Raw genomic sequence first — 24,180 nt, 5'->3', positions numbered from 1 at the left:
AAAAGCTAGTCACATGACAGTAACATGAAGGATGATCTTTGTAGCAAAAGAGAGAAAATAATCGGAAAGTAACATTATTATTTAATTTCTTGGTTCCCGAACATTTCTAAAAATACAATGGGGTAGTAGCCCAGACAATATGATTTACCAACCGTCAAACACAGCAGTACAAACATGACGTAAATGATCATAGATATAGAACACGCTAACCGTGATATGTATGATGAGCACGTAAACATTGAGGTAACTTTGGATGTTTATATACTACATTTTGCAATGATCCCATAGATCATGTGGACGTACGTATCTAGCCTAACACATACCTACTTATTGTTGCCATATTTATACATCGCTGCGCATTTTCTATATGTATAACTTTCGATTTCGATTTAAGAATGTGAATAGGTTGGAATATGCGGAAACCAATTGGTTCTATTATGAAGCCTGCACATGAAAACGCACATATGCGCGTGCGCGCACATGGTGGAAAATTTTAACCTCAACAACTTCTTAAATATATAATTCCTCTAAAGCGGTTAATTTGAGTTTGTATATTTAAAAAGATTAACTTTAATTAGTTTGAATTAAATGAAGTAGACCAATAATCATAAGAAATAAATAATAGTATAAACATGTATTATTTTATTATGTTGAATTGTGAAGAGAATAATTGAAATTCGGTCGAGGTTCACTTCTGTAATGACTACCGTTATATTGAAATTTATCAACAGTGATAGTTGTCATGGTCCTTACAATTGTATATACCGTCTTTTCGTTTATCGCTTTGAATTCGTCAAAACGAAACGCATATAAGTTAATGATATTCCGATTGTATGACATCGTCGGATACCCACGACTAATTCATTCCGTTACTCTCCAGCATTAGCTAAATGGAGAGTAGCGGAATGGGTCGAACGTGGGTATCCGACGATGATTGTATGATAATCGAAACATAAACAAAGAACGATAACCAAAATTAACCTCTGTATATCGTTTTTGGTTTGTACTAATAATAAAACAAAACACGAAACGTATTTCCTTGTTCATATTTCGTTTCAATCATCATATAACGAAAATCAACGTTTAAAACTTGAAACGGATTGTTAAGTCCCGTTTACCGTTCTTGGTTTGAAATTACGGTGAACGAAACACGAAAAAAACGAGTGGCGCCGTAAAGACACTCCGTAAGGGAAGAAGACGTATATATGTTCAGTTGTTTTTCCAGGTAATGTATTTTTCCAGATTAAAATGATTATAATCTTGACAATGTTTCCCAACGTACCGGTATTTAATGTCGATCCAGCCGAATAGATAGGGCTATAATTAGCCTCTTATGACACTTTTTCTTCTTTGCCCCTATATTCTATGTAAATTCAGTACTAACACCGGTATTTTTTAAACTGTAAACGGCGTTACATACAGAAGGCGAATATCATGCGTCACGCCTATATAAACAACTTGCATGCGTTGTAATGTTCCGTTTTAGGCCCTGGTTGTCTCCTCTAAAATGAAACTCGAATACCATTATAGAAACGCTATTACATCTGTAACTATGCATTAAAACCTATGCTCTGAACTTTATAACAATCTTAAGTGTGAAATTCATGAACAGTGTGGCACCCTATATTTGCAACTTTTTTGCAAATCACTGGTTGGATGCAAGACCAGCGTGGTCCACCAGGACGCACACTACGTGTCGTGACAGGGCTTCATGAGGCAATGTATGCTCTCAGGGGAATTGTTCACCATACTAACTGAATTTATATGTTTAGCAATAATGTGATGTTGTTTTTTCATTTGTTAAACAGATATGAATGCAATTTAGTAAATTATTCAATTGTTTTAATTACTTCAAGAGAAAAGCTACGCTTAACAAAGATATTTTATTGTGCCATGATTATCAAAATGCATGTTATACATGTACTCAAATCCAATGCTTTTAAACAATAAAAGACACGTAAATTTGTATCATGATTTAATGTTACTACATCTGTTTATTTTCTCATTAGACTAACCATAAATACCTGTCCCAGGACTCGACTATATTTATCTTTTATAATTGTGTACAAAACAATAATATCTAAGGGAAAAACTGCGCAAAAAGATAATAATGACTTAATTACTGTATCTCCCCAAAACAACAGCGGAGCGCCCCTCGTTTTCCGTTTAATGCTTTATCAAATCAAGAACGGTAAATGGAAGCAGAAACTGTGCAGTGTTTCAATTTTTAAATATTGACTTTTGTATAATTTAAATTGAAACGAAATATGAATATGGAAATAAGTTTCGTGTTTCGTTTTGTTATAAGTACACCGAAAAACTATACAAAAACTCAATTTTGTTACCGTTTTTTTGGTTTTTGTTCCGGTTATAAGAAAATCGGAATATGAACTTATAAAAAATTCTTGTCTTTCGTTGTGTCGAATGCAAAACGAAAAAGGAAAATACGGTATATACACGCACCTGTCACATGCAGTTCGCTAGATGCGAACAACTGATATCGGTCGGTGAATAATCCAATCGTCTCAACCTGTCATATTGTGCTTAGCTTAACAAAAGGGAGCTTATTGAGAAAATCACTGAGGATTCAGAATGCATTAAATACACATATATATAGAGCGCAAGTTTGATACAAAAAAGGATTTTGTACATAATTTTCCAGTCGACCTGTTAGTGAACAAAGTTTGATTTACAGCAAATATTTGCCTTTATTTCATAAAAGGTTTCGGTCTGCAGACATACCACACATCCGATTTTCGGATTTTAAGTGTGTTTTGATCAGTGCTGTGTCGATTCAATTAACTCAATTAAATATGGTTCGTTTATATCTAAATGTATATACATATATAAATGTATAGCTCCTTGTCAGTTCTTAATATTTTCCACTGAATGATATCATTAATATATCGTTTTTCGTGTTTTTTAGCAGTTTAATGCAACCTCCGCAGAGTTTTTTCCTGGAACAAGCACACACACACACATTGAATCTGAGAGCATGGAACAACAACTCTGCGTGGAGAATGTGGTTTATGTTCATCCGTCCCTATCTACATTTTAGTGACGTGTAACCACTATTTTTTTGTACTGTATTTTGTTTATGTTATAAATATCTTTTTATTTCAATTGAATAATGATCACAACTATAAACTCATTTTAATGGATTTGTAAACATATTTAAAGCAAAGTCTATGCTGTTTGAGTACTGAACTATTTTATTGATTGGAACTATTTTTTGCGCTCATTAATAAATATATTTACTGACGTCATCATCATTCAGGAAAAATCAACAAACATAACCAGTAAATTCGACAAAAATGAGGTTAAAAGACGCTGGGTTAGAGAATGACAGGTCATTTCGATGCTGTTTTTGTTGCCATGTTCGGTCAGGCACCATGTTGCTGGGCTGTTTCCAACTGGTAGGCGAAATATTATGGCCAGATGAAATTCATCTGTGATTGCCGATTGTCAATGATTGTTTCGTTTTCCAAATAGCAATAAGAACTAGATTCCTAGTTGCAATAATCAAACTCCCAGCTATTCATCCTCCGGGTCGCTGAGCTGTACGTATGTACTTATAAAAGCTCAGATCATTAAAGAAGAACCACTAGATTCCCAACTAGAATACGCCTCTGGAATGGTCTTCCAGAACAGGTGGTCACTTCCCCGTCCATAGATGTCTTCAAAACTAGAAAAGGGGAGCTGTACTGATAACTCTTGAGCAAAATGTTTTTATCCTGCTTTTAACCATTGTTCTTCCCTTCATGCGTGTACATACTGACATAGTTCACAATTGTGCAACAATGCCCCAGAGGGGCCCAGCACATTAACCGAGAGATAGAGAAGAACCAACAACTCAAGTAACTCCATAAGCACCCACCATACAAAACGATGCAGTGTAACAGAACACATCTTTTTTAGAGAGCGATCAGTCAATATATTCTAGGAATGAAATTCCGATACTTTGTAGCTATAATCTTCACGAGTAATGCAGGGATCAACATTAAATTTAAAATCCACAAACAGACAATTGCTGTAAATTTCCCCTTGTCCTTACAAACAAGTTACTTGCCCTGTGAATGTAAATGTGTATACTTTGAAAGTTTTCAGTATTTTTTATGCCCCCAGATCGAAAGATCGGGGGTATATTGGTTTTGCATACATGCCAGACGTCGCAATCTTGGCGGGACAGTCCTGCTTTTGAGGTGTTTGTTCTGGTGTCCCGATGTGTCACAATTTGTCCCGACATTCGGAAAATACAACCTACGTTCTATAAGTTCACAATAAAATTCGCTAATCAACCTCTGTCTGGCTTAAATTGCCATCGCTAATCCCTTTATTGCCCCCTACAGTCTCCGCCAAACATGGTCGGACCGACGGACATGTCCAGTAAAATTTTGTAAGGTCCGGCCTGTTGGTCTAATTTACAGGACCGATTGTCCGGTAAAAAAAGAACAAATTTGTTGATTATTTATGTTTTTACGGCTCTGAAAGTTTTCCGCGGTATAAAAATAGCAATCGTGTCTTTCCGTTCCAACGCTCTACTCTACGGAATTTTGCAATGCACCTGATTAATCCATTTTTTTGCGTTGTTACCATATGACGAATGCTCGTCAGGACGGTCTAAATCCATGACGGCCTAGTCGCTGATTAAGATAATTATAAATATGATTTAATGATACAAATATCAATTTGTATGTACGTAATTGAGATATTTATTAATAATTGTGATCATTTTCATCTCAAGCTCAAGCGGCAGATTGAAACCACTGAGTTGTAATCAGCGACTTTAACCATATGGCAAAAAAGCTAGCCCAACAGCAAGTCTGTTGGACATGATTGAAATCACTACATAAGGTCATTTCCAACAGCAATGTGTCTGATAACCTCACATTAGAACCTGGTTTAATCCCAGTTAGAGCTAAGGATTTTCTGTTTAAAGGGGCCGTCAAACAGATAAAGCGTTGTATCGATGCGATTCGATATTTTGGGAAACTACGAGGATTGCTTGTATATCTAAACAATACATCCGCTCTGAATATGAGCGTGGATGGTCGAGTGGTCTAGGTGGGAGGCTTTTTTACTCCAGGGGTCAGTGGTTCGAGCCCTGTTGAGGTTTACTTTTTTTACTTAAAAAAAATTGTATTCTTGTTTTTTTACTGGAGATTTTTAGTTCAAATGTTTAAATTTATCAATATAAAGCATTTAAAGCAATTAATGACAAGCTGCAATACATGCTAAAATCTGTTGGACGGCCCCTTTAATATAGTAGGATGTTCCAATAATCTAGCTTCTGACCCTCCAGCTATTCAATCGGGCTGAATTTCAACCATAACAAGACACAGGATTTCTCTGGAACTGCATAGGAAAGGAAGCAGTCTTATTTGGCCTCAAACTCCTTTAGCCCTGATTTGGTTAGGAATAGCTAATACCAAACCCGACCTGAATCTCACAGAAAATAGCCAAAGCTATTGAACAAGAGGTTGAATTAGCCTGCTTCTTCCTTTTTAACTAAACAAACAGATAAAACAATTCTTGTTTGGATGATCGGACAGATGGATTCCAAAACACTATAAAATTATTGCACCAGCATCATCATTCATGTATATTTGAAAATACAACTCTTAGGCAGAAACAGAAGGGTTCAGCTCCCTACTCTGAACAATCTTACCAATCCCTGATGAAAAGTCAACCCATACAGGCCTGGGGCTTATTTTAATCACTACTTTTATATTTTGCTCATCTTTTGACAATGTAAAAACTGTTTGCAGATATTGCACCTGTTTGCCATTGCCTGTATGGCGTTTGCCCTGACGGCGGGCCCTAATGCATTCCTGGATGGGGCCCCCAGGGTGTTGGAGAGCAATGAGACCACAGAGAAGGGAAACACCAGGGATCCCTGGTCTTACCAGTGGGACCAGCTCAACATGCCTGACAAAAACTCCATGTGCGGTGAGTACTAATGAAACTTAAGAGCTCACACGAGCCCTGTTGCATGTATCAGAAAACTTCTCTTACATATTATGAGAGTGTCCTCACAGTTAAGCCTATGAAGTCCACACAGGCTAATCAAAGACGACACTTTCTGCAAAAATCTAGTTAAGGTGGAATGTATTGTCCCTGATTAGCCCCTGCAGACTGCACAGGCTAATCTGGGACAACATTTTACACACATGAATTATGCCCAGGTTTTTAGCTCCAATGGCCAGAGGCCAGCGGGGCTTATGTCATGGTCCTGTGTCCGTTGTGCGTGCGTCCGTGCGTGCGTGCGTTAACTATTTCTTTAAACATCTTCTCCTCCTAAACTACAAGTCCAATTCTGATAAAACTTATCACAAATGTTCCTGGGGTGAACCTGTTTCAAATTTGTTCAAATTATGCCCCTGGGATCAAATTTGACCCCGCCCGAGGTGTCAATAAATTGAACATATGCTTATATAAAGCCTATTTTGTGCAAACTTTAAAAATCTTCCTGTCCATAACCATTAGGCCTAGTGCTACAACATTTGGTATGTAGTGACATTTAATAGTTCTCTACTTTGTTTGTTCAAATTTTGCCCCTGGGGTCAAATTTGACCCTGCCCAGGGGGTCACAAAAATGAACATATGCTTATATAAAGCCTATTTTTTGCAAACTTTAAAAATCTTTCTGTCCATAACCGTAGGGCCTACGGCTACCAAATTTGGTATGTAGTGACATCTAATAGTTCTCTTCTTAGTTTGTTTAAACTATGCCCCTGGGGTCAAATTTGACCCTGCCCCGGGGGTCACAAAAATGAACATACACTTAAATAAGGCCTATTTTGTGAAAACTTTAAAAATCTTTTTGTCCATAACCATATGGCATAGGGCTACCGAATTTGGTATGTAGTGACATCTAATAGTCCTCTACCAAGTTTGTTCAAATTAAGCCCCTGGGATCAAATTTCACCGTTCCCCAGGGGTCACAAAATTGAACATATGCTTATATTGGGCCTATTTTGTGCAAACTTTAAAAATCTTCTTGTCCATTACATGATTGGACCTATTTCTACCAAATTTGGTATGTATTAAAATCTTTAAGTTCTCTACCAAGTTTTTTTCAAATTATGCCCCTGGGGTTAAATTTTACCCTGCTCAGGGAGTCACAAAAATGAACATATGCTTGAATAAGGCCTATTTTGTGCAAACTTTAAAAAAGTTCTTGTTAATAATTATATAGCCTAGGGCTACTAAATTTGGTATGTAGTGACATCTAATAGTCCTCTACCAAATTTGTTCAAATTATTCCCCTGGGCTCAAATTTGACCCTGCCCCGGGGTCACAAAACTGAACATATTCTTATATAAAGCCTCTTTTGTGCAAACTTTAAAAATCTTGCTGTCCATAACAATTGGGCCTAGGGCTACCAAATTTGGTATGTAGTGACATCTTATAGTTCTCTACCAAGTTTGTTCAAATTATGCCCCTGGGGCCAAATTTATCCCTTGAAGGTTTCCATTTAAAAGTTGTTCAAGAAAATGTGATTCGTCAAAAATTGCAAACAATATTTGTTCATATTTTTGACTTAACAACATTGAAATAAGTGATTTTAATATTCAGTAGCAAAAAAGTAAGGAGAATCCAACTTAAAAAGATGTATCTATTAAAAGTATATTCTACTGATGCCGTGAACAATCCCCTTGTTTATAACATGACTGCGGCTAAGTCTATTTCTAGCAACCTATCAGAGAATATATCAGATACCTTATTTCAATATATGGCAATCCTAGTATTTTTCAAAAACAAACATGAAAGGTAACCAACGTCAGATGGAAAAAGTAAAGGAAAGTTAGGTCAAGCTAATTGTTTGTCATGATATCTCTTTAAACCTCAAGCCATATGCAAGTAGTGTTGCCATGATCGCAACATCTTGATGAATTAATTATTATTATAATTCAATTTTTTGTCTCATAAACATTTACTTTGTTTAACAAACAACCTCTACAAAGTTATCATTCCTACTGCCTTTCGGCACCTCATGAACCTGAAAAACTCGTAACTTTATGTTTCCTCAGGCAAATATCTTCTTTGTACAATATACAATTTCTTCACCACGTTTACAATCCTGCTACACTCACTAATGCCTCAAGAATGAAGTAAAGTTCAGGTGATCTACGTCATTAGGTATTTTGCATATGTCATGAACTATATAAGTAACAGAAACTTTGAAACCTACAAACAGTTTTTGGAATTTTGGAAAAAGATTCATGATTGAATGAAGGAACTTTCATTAATCTTGTAGATCATGCGTAGATTTGATCTTCAGCATCTAAAAATATGTGAAATAGAAAGAACGACAATATCTTTTGGAGAGATAAATGTACCTACGTTATAAGCAAAGGACCTGTGCGACAATTCCCGGGCTTTTTAGTCTGTTTAGTTAACACCGTAGTAACGTTTTCCATATATAAAAATGCTCACCCTTCCAACTTTAAGCGTCCAGTGGGACAAGGGATAGAAAGAGAAAGTCACATGCTTGAGTACATTTCAACCCATGCGCATTGCACGCTTTTTTCGCATAAAAAAATAGTGGAGCGATACAGGGCCATCATGGCCCTCTTGTTAGAATAAGCCTCATGCCCCTTTACCACTTATAAGCAAAGTGCAAATGGCTATGTACATGTACAAGCAGCATAAAACCAGAACAGCCTGCAAGTAACTTGCAGTCTGTTCAAGTTGTATGCTGTTTGCTGCTCATCTGTATCGAAGGTTTGGAGATGAAGCCTTCAAAACTTGAATCTACTAAGACAAGTCTTAAATTAAATATAACTTCACAAGGTACTACAAATGTGTGACAATACATATCTAAGTGGGAAAGGGATATAATTGGCTAGCTCATTTTAAGGTCATCTATTTTTTGAAAAAAAAATATGAGCTATTGTCATCACCTTGGCGTCGGCGTCGGCGTCTGCGTCGGCGTCGGCGTCCGGTTAAGTTTTGCGTTTAGGTCCACTTTTCTCAGAAAGTATCAATGCTATTGCATTCAAACTTGGTACACTTACTTACTATCATGAGGGGACTGGGCAGACACAGTTAGATAACTCTGGCGTGCATTTTGACTGAATTATGTGCCCTTTTTATACTTAGAAAATTGAAAATTTTGGTTAAGTTTTGCGTTTAGGTCCACTTTTTTCAGAAAGTATCAAGGCTATTGCATTCAAACTTGGTACACTTACTTACTTTCATGAGGGGACTGGGCAGGCAAAGTTAGATAACTCTGGTGTGCATTTTGACTGAATTATGTGCCCTTTTTATACTTAGAAAATTGAAAATTTTGGTTAAGTTTTGTGTTTAGGTCCATTTTATTCCTTAAGTATCAGAGCTATTGCTTTCATACTTGAAACACTTACTAACTATCATAAGGGGACTGTGCAGGCAAAGTAATGTAACTCTGACTGGCATTTTGACAGAATTATGTGCCCTTTTTATACTTAGAAAATTGAAAATTTGGTTATGTTTTGTGTTTAGGTCCACTTTATTCCTACAGTATCAAAGCTATTGCTTTCATACTTGCAACACTTATTAACTATCGTAAGGGGACTGTGCAGGCAAAGTTATGTAACTCTGACTGGCATTTATACGGAGTTATGGGCCCTTTATTTTAGACGGTGACATGTGTATTGGAAGAGATGAGATAAGATAAACAATGCCCGGGGTATTCCCTCGATTATAGACCGAGTTTCAAATACTCAGGGCTTTTTTTCCTTCTTTGCGATTGGCCGTGGACGGACATTTCACAATTTTGACACGGCCAATTCACAAACCTGACATGGCCGTGAATATTTACAAAAACGGCCGTTTTAAATCGTGAAAAACGGACTTTTTGTGCTCAAAACTGTCAAAAACGGCCATTTCGGAACAGAAATATAAGTTTCATAACCTCGTTTTCAATTCCGAATTCGCGAAAAACTGTCGACTCGCGTTACCGATGTTTGTTTGTTTTAATCGATTTTAAAGTGTTGTGTAACCGGTGAAACCGGCGTAAATAGTAAAAGCTCTGCCCAGCAACGTCACTATAAAAAATGGCGACGCCGAACGCTCTCTACTACACGAAGAAAATTAAAAAAAAACGCAAAATAATCCCGATTTATTTAAATTTGGGATAACAGTAAAGAAACAAAAGCTTTCTACAGAAGGGTAAGATTTGAAACATGCACATTGATAACATTGTAAGGAAAGTCATTTGATAAAAGTGAAAGTATCTGCCGCGGCTTATGTATTGATGGAAGCTAGTCAAAACGGCCCCTAGTCAAAACGTCCCCTAGTATTGATGACCGAGACTTGTTATTCGTATCTGTTTACGATTGGAAATCTTGGTAAAAGTACATGTAATAATGAGGTTTTTTCATATATATTTTTTTCATTTAAATGCATATTCATGACACATATTCATGATTCAAACTTTGTATGTAGTCTATTTATGCTTTGTGAAAAAATGTGAAAAAATAAAATAACTTGTTTACATTTCTTACAAAAGTACTGTTTTTCAATGTATACCTAATGTTTCAGATCAAATGACAACCTCCCAGGGAGATCATCATACACTGGCGAGGGTCAGGCCCACAGAACATGAAAATTATCATGAAGAAGGAATTTTCCTCTTCAGATTTTGAGAGAATTATTGACATTTTCAAGAGTAAAAAGAACAGAGTTCTAAAGCTGTAAAGTCCAGAACATGTCTGAGTTATGTGCCCTTGAAATGTTCTATGTTTATAAATGTTATTCCTGTGGTAAAGAATTGTTGGGACCAGGTATTTTAGTTGCATTTGGTTCATGAATAATTTTTTGCAAATCAGATATATGTATATGTGTTGTTATTGTATCAAATACAGTATTCATAGAAGGAAAATATGCCTTTATTGCATTATTTAAGGACATTTTGATAATATTCAAGTGTTTAACATGCTTTAGCTATGCTAATGCATTGAACTTTGAATTTCACGATTTAAAGAAGTTCGCGACTCGTTTTTTCACAATTTTAAGAAGTTCGCGACTCAATTTTTCACAATTTTGAAAAGTTCGCGACTCAATTTTTCACAATTTTGACAAGTTCGCGACTCATTTTTTCACAAAGTGAGGGGCCAGGGCCGCTTCACAAAGTCAGGAAAAAAAGCCCTGATACTTAGAAAATTGAAAGTTTGGTTAAGTTTTGTGTTTTGGTCCACTTTACCCCTAAAGTATCATAGATATTCCTTTCATACTTGAAACACTCGCAAACTATCATAAGGGTACAGTAAAGGGACAAGTTGCATAACTCTGGATGTCATTTTTACGGAATTATGGCCCTTTTTTGACTTAGTAACTTTGAATATATGGTTAAATTTTGTGTTTCGATCCACTTTACTTCTTAAGTATCAAGGCTATTGCTTTCAAACTTCAAATACTTTCATGCTATCATGAGGTTACTGTACCTGGCAAGTTGAATTTTACCTTGACCTTTGAATGACCTTGACTCTCAAGGTCAAATTATTAAATTTTGCTAAAATTGCCATAACTTCTTTATTTATGATTAGATTTGATTGATACTTTGACAAAACTACTCTTACCTGACATACCACAATAGACTCCACCCAAACCATCGCCCGTGCCCCCCCTCCCCCCCGAATCCCCCCCTATTTTTTTTTATTTTTTTAAGATCATCTCACAAATGACCACCGCACCCTCACACTATACCGTCCAACCATCGCACACAAGAATCCCCACCCCCTCCACCCCCACCCCCGATTTTTATGCCCACCTTCGAAGAAGAGGGGGTATATTGCTTTGCTCATGTCGGTCGGTCGGTAGGTCGGTCGGTCCGTCCACCAGGTGGTTTCCGGATGATAACTCAAGAACGCTTGGGGCTAGGATCATGAAACTTCATAGGTACATTGATCATGACTCGCAGATGACCCCTATTGATTTTGAGGTCACTAGGTCAAAGGTCAAGGTCACAGGTGAAGGTCACAGTTACTGGAAATAGGCATTATAAGGATTAAGCATGGTTCAAACAAGGGAAACAACTACAGTTTATGCATGTTCTTTTTATTACAGATTTGCCTCCCTTTAATTCATTCAAAATCTCATTTTACAGCAGAGATTCCAAATCTAACCTGTAAATGAGCCCCATATTTACTGCCAGTGCTAGGTTACCTTTTCCCATTTGATCATTCCTAAGTATTGGTATTGTAATGCTGCTACTGCTGCTGCTACTGCTACTACTACTACTATTACTACTACTACTACTACTACTACTACTACTACTACTACTACTACTACTACTACTACTACTACTTCTACTACTACTACTACTACTACTACTACTACTACTACTACTACTACTACTACTACTACTCCTCCTCCTCCTCCTCCTCCACCACCACCTGCCTCTCTTCGAAGAAGAGGGGGTATATTGCTTTGCTCATGTCGGTCGGTCGGTCGGTAGGTCGGTCGGTCCGTCCACCAGGTGGTTTCCGGATGATAACTCAAGAACGCTTGGGGCTAGGATCATGACACTTCATAGGTACATTGATCATGACTCGCAGATGACCCCTATTGATTTTGAGGTCACTAGGTCAAAGGTCAAGGTCACAGGTGAAGGTAACAGTTACTGGAAATAGGCATTATAAGTTCATCAGGTTGGTGGCAACCCTGATAAACTACATAGCAACTTCATATTTGGCTTACTGGGGGGCATTGTATTTCTCAAAGAAATCTTGTTGTTTTTTTCCCTTTTTTCGCATTTTTGGAAGATAATGTAATAAATGTCCACACCCCCACACAATGCACCCTCTTCACTCCACCCCTCCCTCCTTTGTGATTGAAAATGAGAGTCCCTTCACCTTTAAAAAGAAAATAGATGAGCGGTCTGCACCCGCAAGGTGGTGCTCTTGTTTTTTTCCCTCCTACCCAGGGATGGAAATTTAATGGCACTTACTACCCAATCATCAGTATCCTTATATTTGTGCCATCTGTACATATAAGACTATATAAAAGTACCATAGTGAGGCACCATGGGATTTTATTTGCAGATTTGTGATCTGTTATTTTGTCATATTTCAAAATCCAATCTAAAAATTAATATTTTATGGGTTGACTTTCATTGGCTTGAAAATTGAGTTGGAAAGAATTGCAATAAATAAAGATTTTACATTGTCATATCCATTTGACGTTTTATTGAAGGTTTTTTTTGTATTTTTTATTTATTGAAAGATACAATTAATGTATTATTCAAAAGTATTAAATCAAGCAATTACATCCTGCTCAAGCTAATCAAGGACGACACTTCCTGCTGTTGTGGAATGTTTATGGTAAAAGTCTCTTTCAAACAAACAAAATCCAGTCTAAAGCAGAAAGTGTGTTCCCTGAATAGCGTATGCAGACTGCATAGACTAATATTGGACGACTCTTTACGCACATGCATTAACCCCATTTTCCTAGAACAAGGCTCATGTTTATTACAATGCTACAGTTGACTCACAGTATCATCATGTATTATCTCCTTCAGATCCCGTGCTGTTGTTCGCTATCATGGCGTGTTCCCTCATCATCTCACTGATGCTGGTGTATGGAACTGCCAGGGTTTGTTTTTGCATTTTTATGTCCCGCACCACTATAGTGGGGGACATATTGTTTTTGCCCTGTCTTTTGGTTGATTGGTTTGTTTGCTCCAACTTTAACATTTTGCCATAACTTTTGCAATATTGAAGATAGCAACTTCATATTTGGCATGCATGTGTATCTCATGGAGCTGCACATTTTGAGTGTTGAAAGGTCAGGGTCATCCTTCAAGGTCAAAGGTCACATATATAGCTTTAAAGCAGCGCAGAAGGGGACATAGTGTTTCTGACAAACACATATCTTGTTAATTCATCCTACACATGAACTCTTTTTAGCCATGAACCCCACATAGCAGCTGTCCATGGAGTCTTTACAGGGCTTCAGAGGCAAGAGTTCAAACAATTGTATCTTTTGTCATGTAATGTATGGTATTTTAAAGTTGTTTACCTTGTTAACTAAATTATGTAACCAAAATCAACGGTCGATATAAAATATTGTATATGTTTTGGCATGTGTGCATCTATTTTATGTATGTTTATTACTTTTTTTTGAGCTGTTCGTGAAAAACCAAACTTAATGTATATGCATATAAAGTATTGTTCCAATCCACAGATGCTAATTAGAGATGACTCTTTGCGCCAAGACTTTGTTTTAACAAAAAAAAATTATACAAGCAGTTAGAGTATTGCACAGGATAATCATTTAATGGTTAAAGAAAGTTTCATGTTTGATGATTGAAAATGTAAATTGAATAAGCCAAAACATTGTTTAAAAATTATACAACTAATGCCAACTTCACATATGGCAGGTGTAATGTTGTAATTTTTTTTCAATGTACAATTTCAATTTACACTACAATGTAAGTAAACAAAATGATCAAGAATATCTTTCATATGCAAATTGATAAGCTTTTGCAATTTCATGGAATTGTTGTTATAGCTGAAAGAGTATTTGTTTTGTAGTGAGCCTATTTTCAAATATCAATCCTTTAGTGAAGTTTTTAGTGTTATTATTTTATCAACAATAACAGGGCAATATAATCATGGTGAAACATTGAGTCTCATTTTCAATAAATATTAATTGATCCTGCTGTTTTGGCTATTTAAAGCAGTGACATGTTTGGACAGTTAAAAGACAAGTAGTCACTATCCCTTTTGTTGTAGAGCCGACCATGTTACCTCATCCCGTACTTCTGCCTGCAAGTGTTTGACTTCTGTCTTCACTGCCTGACCGCTGTTGGCTACATAACGTATGCACCCAACATCAAAATGTGGATCCTGGACAACGGACTGGTACGTTAAAGCCACACACCTTGAAAAGAAGTACATGTTAATCAATACATATAGATGCAATTTGAAAGTGTGCAAAATTGCCATTAAATCTATATCCTAGTAAGCAAGTAATTTATTATTTGTTTACATTTTAAAACCGAAAGTAGGATTTCAATACGTATACATACATTTCGACAAACGCGATAAGTTTTACAGCGCAAAAAGACGGATTTCTACCTTGTAACCACCAGATATATTCTAATTGAGATAGATAAAAGTAAATCTATAGCTTAGTTAGCCAGTAGTTTATTATTTTTCAAACGGTACCGCTGTTAAAACCGAAAGTAGGATTCTAGACGTATACGTCCTATTCGACAAATGCGATTATTTTTAAGTTTTAAAGCGCAAAAGAGACGGATTTCTACATTGTAACCACCAGATATATTCTAAATGGCATAGATACAATATGTTTCTTATTTATACTTAAATTGACTATGCAGTGTATTTCATTTAAGGTGTGTGGCTTTAAATAAAGTGTTTATGATGTTGATGACAATCCAGGAAAATTTAGATAAGGACAAACAATTTCAGTTAAACATTTTGTTAGCATTTTTGTTGATAATTTCTGATAAGTTTTTTTATTTGTTCTCTTTATTATTAAAGATTTGATTATAAAAACATAATGTGCAAGAATCAGACAAAGCTAAATTGCATCCCAATTTTGCTTGTATGAACAGATAAGAAAATGCATAATGTTCAATACAACATAAAACACTACATCGTCGCTGTCGTTCTCAAACCGCGTAGCTCCAAAATTTTCAAAATATTTTTTTCATCTTTTCCGAATATATTAAGTCTGGCGCGTGTTTTGTGCTATATCTCGTAGCTCTACGCTACGTCAATCAGAGCCCTTGAAAAAGCCACGTGACGAAATGTTGTAGAATGATTGTTGGCTTTTTTCCCGGCGAAAAGTCGTAGCGACGCCATTTCACCTATAGGTACGTCGTTTCGTTTGGACAAATTTGACAAAAACGTTTTTATAAAAAAATTTATTTGCAACTACGAGGTTTCCTATCAGGATGAATTGTCGGTTTTTTCTCTCTCCTGAAAAGTTGGCATTTTGTAGCTACGAGGTTTGAGAACGACAGCGACGACATACTGCTGACTAAAATTTAGAGCCGTTTATTACTCTTAGAAGGAACAGGCCAGTACAATAATGGATGTAACAGTGCTGTGGCGTTCTATTTTGCATGACTTCGTCTTTATGCTAACGGGCTTTTGTGTATTGCTCCAGCATTAAAACATGCAAGAACAGACAATTTAACATATAATATCTACACAGGTGTGGATTTTTCCTCCATTATTTAGCCGTTTACTTTTTTTTCTTGGCAATGTCAAGATAACTGAACGAATAAACTTGTATAGATAACTTTTAAGTAAAGAATTTTGGTAAAAATAGGGTTACCCTGAAGTGTTATTAAAATGACACTTGCACAAGTGTCTATTTTCAGACAGACTGACAGCTGTTCAGCCGTACATGTTTCTGTTTGCAGGCTGACAGGCCCCTGTCCAACAGACTGATGTACATGTTTATGTGTGCAGGCTTACAGTCCACTGATCAAAAGACTGATGTACATGTTTATGTTTGCAGGCAGACAGGCTCCTGTTCAACAGACTGTTGTACATGTTTCTGTTAGCAGGCAGACAGGCCCCTGATCAACAGATTGATGTACATGTTTCTGTTTGCAGGCTGACAGGCCACTGTTCAACAGACTGATGTACATGTTTCTGTTTGCAGGCTGACCGGCCTCTGTTCAACAGACTGGTGTACATGTTTCTGTTAACAGGCTGACAGGCCTCTGTTCAACAGACTGATGTACATGTTTCTGTTTGCAGGCTGGCAGGCCCCTGTTAAACAGGCTGATGTACATGTTTCTGTTTGCAGGCTGACAGGCCCCTGTTCAACAGACTGATGTACATATTTCTGTGTGCAGGCTTACAGGTCAATAATCAACAGACTGATGTACATTAATATGTTTGCAGGCTGACAGGCCCCTGTCCAACAGACTGATGTACATGTTTATGTGTGCAGGCTTACAGGCCACTAATCAACAGACTGATGTACATGTTTATGTTTGCAGGCTGTCAGACCCCTGTTCAACAGACACTCTACTAATCAACCGACTGATGTACATGTTTATGTTTGCAGGCTGTCAGACCCCTGTTCAACAGACAATCTACTGATCAACAGACTAATGTACATGTTTATGTTTGCAGGCTGACAAGCCAGTGTTCAACAGACTTATGTACATGGATGAGCAGAGGCTCCAGATCCTCTTTGTGATTATCTTCCTACTGATCCTCTCTGCCAAGGTAATTGCAGTGTTCTGCTGTTTGGCACATGCTTTTCAGGGCAGACTTTCCACCAAGACTGAATTGCTGTGTTAAAGAGACATCCATGATACACAAAAATCTACAAAAACAGGAAATGTTGTCCCTTATTAGCCTGTGCAGACTGCACAGGCCTTACTTGGATTACACTTTACGCACATGCATTAAGACTAGGTTTCCCAGAATGTGACTTGTTTTCAGCTTCACTGGCAATGGTTAAAGGTCCAATCATGTTGATAATGACATGCTGGGCTTTCCTTTCACTATAATTGTAACCCTTTTAATCTCAGATTTCTAGAACTGTAAAATTAATAATAAACAGCTACAAATGCGCCTATGGGAAGTTTTGACTCTTGCCTATTAGTCTATGTAAAGCCATAAAATTGAAATCTTTACTATGCATTTATTCCTGGTTGTGATGGTCTTCATACTGATCCAGTTGAGCGCTTTTTTTCGATTTTATAACAGTTTTTATGCCCCCAGTAGGGTGGCATATAGCAGTTGAACTGTCCGTCAGTATGTCAGTCTGTCTGTCCGTCCGAAAACTTTAATGGTCATAACTTTTTCAATATTGAAGATAGCAACTTGATATTTGGCATGCATGTGCATCTAATGGCGCTGCACATTTTGAGTGGTGAAAGGTGAAGGTAAAGGTCATCCTTCAAAGTCATATGTCATATATATGGCGTCTGTCCGTCCATCCAAAAAATTTAACATTGGTCGTAACTTTTTCAATATTGAAGATAATAACTTGATATTTGGCATGCATGTGTATCTCATGGAGCTGCACATTTTGAGTGGTGAAAGGTCAAGGTCATCCTTCAAAGTCAAAGGTCAAATATATGGCATCCGTCTGTCAGTCCGAAAACTAACATTCGCCATAACTTTTTTATGCCCCCGAAGGGTGGCATATAGTTTTTTTAACTGTCCGTCAGTCCGTCCGTCTGTCTGTTCGTTAGTCTGTCCGTCCGTCAGTCCGTCCAAAAACTTAAACATTGCCCATAACTTTTGCAATATAAATAAAGCAACTTGATATTTGGCATGCATGTGTATCTCATGGAGCTGCACATTTTGAGTGTTAAAATGTCAGGGTCATCCTTCAAGGTCAAAGGTCAAATATTGCAATATTGAAAATAGCAACTCACTATTTGGCATTCATGCATATCTCATGAAGCTGCCCATTTTGAGTGTTGAAGGGTCAAGGTCAAGGTCAAAGGTCAAATTTTGCAATATTGAAGATAGCAACTCAATATTTTGCATGCATGTGTATCTCATGGAGCTGCACATTTTGAGTGGTGAAATGTCAAAGTCAAGGTCATCCTTCAAGGTCAAGGTCAAAGGTCAAAAGTTTTCAATATTGAAGATAGCAACTTGATATTTGGCATGCATGTGTATCTCATGGACCTGCACATTTTTAGTGGTGAAAGGTCAAGGTCATCCTTCAAGGTCAAGGTCAAAGGTAAAATATTGAATATAGCATCTCGATATTTGGCATGCATGCGTATCTCATGGAGCTGCACATTTTGAGTGGTGAAAGGTCAAGGTCATCCTTCAAGGTCAAGGTCAAATTTTGCAATATTGAAGATAGCAACTGGATATTTGGCACGCATGTGTATCTCACGGAGCTGCACATTTTGAGTGGTTAAAGGTCAAGGTCATCCTTCAGGGTCAAAGGTCAAATATATGGCTTCAAAGCGGTGCAGTAGGGGGCATTGTGTTTCACTAACACAGCTCTTGTTTTTTTAAGAAATAAAGAGTATGCGGTTGTTTTATCCATTTAACAGATATTTTTATGTCCCCTACCACTCTAGTGGGGGACATATTGTTTTTGCCCTGTCTGTTGGTTGGTTGGTTTGTGCGTTTGTTTGCTCCAACTTTAACATTTTGCTATAACTTTTGCAACTTCATATTTAATGTACACTTTTGCAATATTGAACATAGCAACTTGATATTTGGCATGTATGTGTATCTCATGGAGCTGCACCTTTTGAGTGGTGAAAGGTCAAGGTCATCCTTCAAGGTCAAAGGTCAAATATATGGGGACATAGTGTTTCACAAACACATCGCTTGTTTTGTTAAGATTTTTTTAAGTTTATCTATATTCATTCAAAGTTATAAATCAAGTGGTTAAACTATTTCTCAATTTAAAGTATATTGATGTTAAAGTTCCCAATGTCAAGGGTATAGGTCAGATTCCCAAAATGGTGAATAAAACCCTGCTGTCACTCGATGTATACAATAGGACTATTGGGTCGCTACTTTTCCTTTTTGTTTGTATTTCTTAGTGTATGTAAAATTAATTATTGATTGTATCATTTTTTTCAGTAAAAAATTAGTAAAATCCTATTCATTCAAGCTTGATTGCACTGTTAGCCAAAGGCTTATTCAGGAACTCTTTTCCATTTCCCGGGTAATACCAGTACTTGCTGTCTTGAAATCCCTCCAAAGACCTCTAAGTTGGTAGTAGGACACCATATCCACTGTATTAAACATAGTGGATATGGTGTCCGACTACCAACTTAGGCAACTTAATGAGCAATGTTAAGAGACAATACGATAATTGTCACCAAAATTTGCACAAACAGTTTATGTGACTTTTGGTGACTATTATCGTATTGTCTCTTAACATTGCTCATTAATATAGAAAGAAACTGCATGCTGAAGCTTTTGATGCAAAGAAATAAGCGTTGTTCTGAGAAAACTAGGCTTAAATGTATGTGCATAAAGTGTCATTCAAGATCAGAGCAGGCTAATCAGGGACAACACTTTCTGCCTAAACTTGAATTTCGTAAAAAAATACTACCTTAAACTAAATATTCCATTTAAGACTAAAGTGTTGTCCCTGATAAGCCTGTGCGGACTGCAAAGGCTATAGTTAAACCTGGGGCGACACTGTATGCAACGCATTAAGCCATATTAACACGGAGGCTCAAATGTGTCGTGTTTTGACAAAACTTTGCTAAATTCAGTGCGTAAAGTGTTGTCCCAGATTAGCCTGTGCAGTCCGCACAGGCTAATCAGGAACGACAATTTCCGCTTTAATGGTATTTTTAGTTTCAAGGAAGTCCCTCCTTACCGAAAATCAACTTTAGGCGGAAAGTGTCGTCCCTGATTAGCCTGTCAGCACAGGCTAATCTGGGATGACACTTTACGCACATGAATTAAGCCCAGTTTTCTCAGAACAAGACACAAATCAATTCCTATATGTGATTGGCAGGCATACCTGATCAACATGGTGTGGATGTGCCATCAGTACCTGGTGAAGAGGAACGCCAACCGTGGCGTGGTCCGTGAATACACTGTGGAACCCGATGGAGAGGTAGGGCATGTGCTCTGACTCACAGGCTTGCTTTGTTTCTTATAAAATCTTAGTTCATCGTGAACTCTTAAAGATTTATTGGGTTTAACAGGGGTGGAGAATTCTCAACAATATAATTGTTTGTTGGGTAAATCCATATTTCTGTATATACGTATTAACAAAATGCATAAATGAATAAAAAGATTTAATTTAAATAAACTTCTGGTTAAACACAATTATTGACAGGAACACATGTCTTACATTACTAAAAAAGAGTTTATCAACATATCATCGGTTAACTCAAAAAGTGCTTAAGGTCAGCTATTGCAGGCAGTCAATATAGAGCATCATATGTTTTGTGTTGCCTATTTCTATCCTATTACCGCTTTAAAAGCAACGTTTTGACTGAATCATTATGAAGCTTGATCAGAATGTTTATTTTGACAATATCTAGGCCATGGATGAATCTGTGTCACTTGTTCCAAAAATTAGGTCACAATCATTGTCAAAATTTTGGTGAACTTTGCTTCCACACAAGAAAGAAGCCAAATTTATAACTCAATCTTGATGAAATTAGGCCATAATAAACAGTTTTACAATATCAAGGCAGAAATAGAATCTAGGTCATTTGTGTCCAAAACCTTGGTTATAGGGTCAAACTGTATTAAAATCTTGTTCCCACTCTTAAAGGAAGCAGAATTAATGACTCCATCTAGATAAAACTTGGTCAGATTTTTTTAATCTTCACAATATTTCAGCTAGGTTGGAATCTGGGTCATATGTGTACAAAATCTGTGTCAACTTGTCAAAGCTTTGTATTATTTATAAATCATTCTTGATCAAACTTGGTCAGAATGTTGGTGTTTTCAATATCTATTTGAATCTACCTCAGGTGTGTCCTTGGACTCTGTTATGAGGTCAAATCTTAGTAAAGCCTTGTCATCACTCTAGAAGCCACATTATTGAGTCAGACAGGAGGAAACATGGTCAGAACGCTTATCTTGACAACTTTAAGGCCATTTTTCGATCTGGGTTGAGTGGGATTAAAAATAAGGTCATCAGGTCAAGTCTTCAACAACTGGTCTACCTTTACCTCCGGTCAGCACTTTACCACCATCATTGCTGTCTTGATCTTGTTACTCAGTTTCTTGTGTAAAATGGTTGAAGTGTTAAATTTTGTAGGAATAATAACTTCAATAAGGATATCTTTTTACAGTTTAGAGTAGAAGGTAAAACTTATTTTCGTTTTCTTTTTACACAGTTTGAAAAAGTAAATTGCCTGTTTTTCATCGCCTAACACTTCCGTATTAAAAACATGTTCAAGATATTTCATTTTATCTTCAAGATGCTGCTTCCCCCAAAGTACGAGGAAGCCATGAAGATGGCCCCTGTTGGTCCCGCTCCTCCAGCATACACTGCATAAGTGACCTGGGAACCAACTACTTAAGACTTCCTGTACCCAGAATTCCACTGTTAAAGTTACAAATAAGAACTTGGTTTGTTGAAGTTTATTTTAACATTAGACTTTTTTTAGGAAGTTTAAGTGTGCTTGTTATATTTATCACAATATTGTGTGTTATCAACAAATGCCATGGCATGTATTCGTAATATTCCTATGAGGCTAAATATTTGTGTCATTTTTGTGAAAATTGTGTATGAATAAAAATGGGAAATTCATAAGTGTAAAGTTTTACTGTTTATATATTCTGTTTCAAATTACTGCAAATAACAAATTCATGGAATGAAATTTTGAGGTAAATGGTTTTTATGTTTTTATTTTCCTTTAGTAGCTTTACATGGACTAGGTGTTATTCAGATGTGTACTACTGTTTGAAATGTCTTACGCATTCAACTGTTTCCAAGATTTAAAAAAGGTTTTCAAGGATTGACTAAAGATGTAATAAACACACATGAAGGAATTGAACAACCATCCTGGGTTATAGAGGAAGCAGTTTTTACTCTTTTTTTGCATATTTTTGGGATGCTTTTATTATTGTATGTTATAATGTCAGGTGTTGAAGTCGTTTAAATTATCAGTTGGGTTTCCAAGAACTTTTGTTTATGTATGATATGGAAATTTTTACCATTTTCTTTACTGTCCAGTTGATAATGTCATTTAGTTTATTTGGGCAATGGCTTTTAAAAATAAATACTTTAAATAAAAAATTAAATACTTGAATCTTTGATATTTGTTTATCATATTGTACTGTACTTTTCATATGTATTTGGATTAATTTTTTTTGGTCAAAGCACTTTTGAGGATTAACATATGCATTTCTTCATAAATTGTAATTTGGCATTGTATCATTTCATCTCTATTGGTGTCACTATTTTACAAAAATAACAGGAAATTTAACTATCGTCACAATAAATAAAACATGTTTTGTCTGTTATACATCAGTTTTATTTTTGTAATGTTTTTATTCTAGAATAATGTTGACTTTTGTGTCAGGTGTTCACAATAGCATTGTTTAAAGGTCACCTTACAAATTTTCTTTTGGTAATTGTTTTTCATTGATCATGCACTTATAGAAATAAATGTTTTCTTTTAAAACCATTTGTTATACTGCTCTTCTTAGCCTTTTGTCCGTTGTGCAGCATCAAAATTTGCCTTGTTAACACTCTGGAGGCCATATTTATTGTCTAATATTCATGATACTTGGTCAGAAGATTTGTTCCAAATATATCTTGGAAGAGTGCGAAAATGGTTCCGGTTGGTTGAAAAATATGGCCGCCAGGGGCGGGGCATTTTTACTTATATGGCTATAGTAAAATCTTGTTAACCCTCTTAAAGTCACATTTGTTGTTAAATCTTTATGAAACTTGGTCAGAACATTTGTTCTGATATCTTAGGCTTCACAGAACAGTTCAGTACCTTGGTATCTCAGGTGAGCGATTTTGGGCCTTTCTTGTTTATGATCCTCTGGTCAAACTATCAACGTCCCGCATCAAAGATGGTTGCATTCATTCCAGTGGTAGTGAATGGGCTTCAGTATCGTGTCCTTGGTTCAAAACCCACCAAAAGCACTGGAATTTTCTTGAGCAAATAATGTATGGCTGTATAAACTGGTATATCCAAGTGCGAATGTTTCATGGCTGCATATTGTGCTGATATAGAGCCAATGGCCCTGTGATCATGTAGAAGCTCTTTTAGTAAGGTCGGCTGAGGAGGTACTTGTATGTTAAAGTCGGGCTACAACATATGGCCTTTAACATTGGTTCGCCCTTCGTTGGTCAACCAAGACGTGTTGCTGCAGTTAAAAAGGTTTTCATTCAATCTGCTCTTAACTAGCAGCATGGTTACATATTTAAAGTAAGTATGATCTGTTTTAAGTTCAAATTAACTTCTTACACTTTGTGTGGTGAATAGTTAAGTCAATCTGAGAAATTATGAAATAACTATTCAAAGGCTATTAGTTCACAGAAACCTGGTCATTATGTCAAAGTTCAAGATCCCAGATCATAAATTCTTTTTTGTACCTTTTAAGTTTGGTTTAAGGTTTTCGCTCCTTCGAATGCATTTACTAACATTATCCCTCTTAGTTTTCACGCAGCTATTTGACTGATCACGATGATTGTCGTTATTATATCCTTTTTGCACAATAATAATTATAACTTTATTTAATAAGCCGTCCTCCGGCTAGGGCCAAATGTTTATCAATT

The 24,180-nt window shown here is 36.6% G+C and overlaps 1 protein-coding gene across 1 annotated transcript; it reads left to right on the top strand.

Annotated features, from left to right (window-relative positions):
* Positions 1-3,237: 3,237 nt before the first annotated feature.
* On the top strand, positions 3,238-23,071 carry LOC127841105 (lysosomal-associated transmembrane protein 4A-like). Its single transcript, XM_052369670.1, has 7 exons — positions 3,238-3,416; positions 5,769-5,949; positions 13,505-13,578; positions 14,721-14,849; positions 17,106-17,201; positions 20,437-20,538; positions 21,863-23,071. Exons 1-7 carry the CDS (start codon positions 3,315-3,317, stop codon positions 21,938-21,940), a joined length of 762 nt encoding a protein of 253 aa, XP_052225630.1. The 5' UTR covers positions 3,238-3,314; the 3' UTR covers positions 21,941-23,071.
* Positions 23,072-24,180: the final 1,109 nt, after the last annotated feature.

The sequence above is a fragment of the Dreissena polymorpha genome, chromosome 8 (assembly GCF_020536995.1).
Source record: "Dreissena polymorpha isolate Duluth1 chromosome 8, UMN_Dpol_1.0, whole genome shotgun sequence".
Taxonomy (NCBI): Eukaryota; Metazoa; Mollusca; class Bivalvia; order Myida; family Dreissenidae; genus Dreissena; species Dreissena polymorpha.
This window is presented reverse-complemented; position numbering and strand designations above follow the sequence as displayed.

Excerpts from the sequence above, each read along its gene's own strand:
- LOC127841105 (XM_052369670.1), top strand. The coding sequence starts at position 3,315 with ATGAGGTTAAAAGACGCTGGGTTAGAGAATGACAGGTCATTTCGATGC. Across the intron at positions 5,950-13,504 it reads TGACAAAAACTCCATGTGCG|ATCCCGTGCTGTTGTTCGCT; the intron begins GTGAGTACTAAT and ends TATCTCCTTCAG. Across the intron at positions 17,202-20,436 it reads TACTGATCCTCTCTGCCAAG|GCATACCTGATCAACATGGT; the intron begins GTAATTGCAGTG and ends TGTGATTGGCAG.